This window comes from Grampus griseus, assembly GCF_964374135.1.
Source record: "Grampus griseus genome assembly, chromosome: 8".
Lineage (NCBI taxonomy): Eukaryota > Metazoa > Chordata > Mammalia > Artiodactyla > Delphinidae > Grampus > Grampus griseus.
Genome location: NC_139002.1, coordinates 105,277,383 through 105,280,162, shown reverse-complemented (window position 1 = coordinate 105,280,162; position 2,780 = coordinate 105,277,383). Strand labels below are relative to the sequence as shown.

General features: G+C 63.1%; 1 protein-coding gene across 1 annotated transcript; it reads left to right on the top strand.

The window, feature by feature from the left end:
* LOC309826173 (aldehyde dehydrogenase family 3 member B2-like) lies at positions 1–2,219 on the top strand (the record flags this gene model as incomplete). Its single annotated transcript, XM_082660136.1, has 4 exons — positions 1–376; positions 1,080–1,246; positions 1,714–1,797; positions 2,034–2,219. Exons 1-4 carry the CDS (start codon positions 16–18, stop codon positions 2,217–2,219), a joined length of 798 nt encoding a protein of 265 aa, XP_082516262.1. The 5' UTR covers positions 1–15.
* Positions 2,220–2,780: the final 561 nt, after the last annotated feature.

Sequence of the window (2,780 nt, the reverse complement as noted above, 5' to 3'; positions counted from 1 at the left end):
GTAGGCAAGGTCGTCATGGCTGCTGCCACCAAACACCTGACACCCGTCACGCTGGAGCTGGGGGGCAAGAACCCCTGCTACGTGGACGACAACTGCGACCCCCAGACCGTGGCCAACCGCGTGGCCTTCTTCCACTATTTCAACTCCGGCCAGACCTGCGTGGCCCCCGACTATATCCTGTGCAGCCCCGAAACGCAGGCTCGACTGCTGCCCGCCCTGCAGAGTGCCATCACCCGTTTCTATGGCGAAGACCCCCAGAGCTCCCCAGACCTGGGCCGCATCATCAGTGAGAAGAATTTCCAGCGGCTCCGGGGCCTGCTGACCTGTGGCCATGTGGCCATCGGGGGCCAGACTGATGAAAGCGATCGCTACATCGGTGAGTCCCGCCCTCCCTGCCACTGTGCCCCACTCCCAGCCCACCCCAGCTAAGGCCCCCCCACGCTGGGGGCCACAGCTGGGCCCCGAGTCTGGGCCCAGCCTGTAACCTCGGGCCCTGAGGCTCCCCGACCCCACTGCTAGAGCCCAGCCTGGTCCACGGCTCTGGTGCCACGATTCTGTGACACCAGTGTTCCGCGTTGCCGTGTCCGAGCCTGTGACCCCACGACTCAGCCCTCTGGCCCAGGCTCTGGATTCTCCAAGCTCAGACCCCGGAGTTCTAGGGCTCAGGTTCCAAACTTCAGCCCCAAGATCTGCTGCTCCACGGGGCCATGACCCCAGGTCCTATGAGCCCACGATTCCTGGTTCTGAATTTCAACAGCCCGTCCTGAGCACCCGCTACGCTGTGAACAAAGCAGCCCCAGTCTCCCGGGCCGAACGGCTCAGAGGGTGACGCTGCTCCCCCACAGGCTGGGACCCGGGACATCAGGTCCGGTCACCCTCTGACTGTAAGACCAAGGCTGAGGGGCTCTCTGGGCCCCACGGGCCCCGGTCAGGCTGGGGAGCCCCTCAAGGTCACTTCCCGGGGGCTGTGGGGAGATCACCTTCCCCAGAACGTCCCTGAGCCTGGAGCCCTGGGTCCCTGGGCCCTGCCTGCCCGAGGCCCCACCCCTGGGGCTGAGCCGTGCCCTGTGCCCGGGCAGCTCCCACGGTGCTGGTGGGCGTGCAGGAGACGGAGCCGGTGATGCGGGAGGAGATCTTCGGGCCCATCCTGCCCATCATGAACGTGAGGAGCCTGGACGAGGCCATCGAGTTCATCCGCCGTCGGGAGAAGCCCCTGGCCCTGTACGCCTTCTCCAACAGCAGCCAGGTGGGGCTGGACAGAGGTGGGAGCAACAGAGGGGCCCAAAAGGGTGAGACCGGTCACCTCCCCTTTCCCGGCCCACTTGTGAGGGTTAGGGCAGCAGGTGCCTCCTGTGTGACTATAATCCAGGCCACTGGACAACGGCTCCCTGCACACAGGTGCCTGGCAGAGACGGGGGGCAGCGTCAAGAAGCTGGCAACACGTGGCTGGCCAACTGTCTGCCCTGGCCGGGGCAGCTCCCGCCCGGACGACGAGGTGCCCTCTCTATCTGTCCTGCCCCGGGGCGGCCCTCTTGTCCTCAGTCGTGCAAAAGTTCTGTGTGGGCGAGCAGAGCCCCTGAAGGGGGAGGGGGCAGAGCCAAGGTGGGACGCGGCAGGCAGAGCCAGGCTGGCCGCCATGGAGCCTGTGCACTGCTGCTGCTGTGACTCTGGGTGCCGCTCCTCAGGGCCACGGACTCCCCTCTGTGAGCTCAGAGGGGCGACACTCTCCGGATCAGCAGCGGCCCCTTTGGAGGCAAGGAGGGCTTCATCTACCCGACTCTGCCACTAGGGGGAGTCGTTGAGCCCTGCCCTCCTTCACCCTCCAGCCCCAACTCCCAGGGAAGCTCAGGTTGGCACCCCAGACCCAGGAAGGCCCAGTTTTGCCTTCCCTCACTGTTGATCCAGGCCCCAGGCCTCTCAAGGCCTCAGTTTCCTTACCTGCAAAATGGCTCTTAGAATGGCCTGGCTTTCCCTGAGCTCCCTGCTGGGCGGTGGGCTGCTGCTGAACGGGCCCTCACTTCCGTGCCCATGCACACAACCGCGGAATGGGCAGCTACCACAGCAAGTTCTCCTTCGACGCCTTCTCCCACCACCGCGCCTGCCTGCTCTCCCCCTCGGGCCTGGAGAAGCTCAAGGACATCCGCTACTCGCCCTTTTCTGCCTGCACACAGCAGCTGCTCAGCTGGGCCTTGGGCAACCAGCGCTGCCTCCTTCTGTGAGCACCCTGTCCATCTCCAGTGCCCCATCCCCACGACCCCCCTGTCCTGCTGTTGCCCAGGTGCTCAGTGGCCCCCCAAAGGCTGGTGTCCTGTCCAGGAACACAAAGATTCTGCTCCTGGGGCTTTGTCTGAACAGACCCCTGGCTGGGCAGGACCTCTGGGACATTAGTCCAGCCCCTTTCAGGGCCAAAGTCCTCTCTGCAGCCTCCTGACAGATTTGTTGACCCTCTGCTTGAACATATCTGATGACAGAGAACTTACCCCCAAGGTTGGGCAGCTCTGGTGGTTAGAAAAGACTCCCTCACGTCAGATCTAAAAATAAGCTCCCAAAATACAGAGTGATTTCTAACAGCTCCAGTCACACCTGGTTTGGGGAGCTGGGTTTGTCTCACCTGAAGTGATCTGATCTTGAACTCAGGTCTGGCCAGTCGCTGGTGTTGGCCTGAAGTGCGTTATTTACAAGGACTCTGATGGTGTGTGTGGAATCTATAGGAAGGAGTGCGATGGTTGATTAGTGATGTCTGCTATGGGCACAGGAGGGGGTTGTGCTCATGCTGGCCA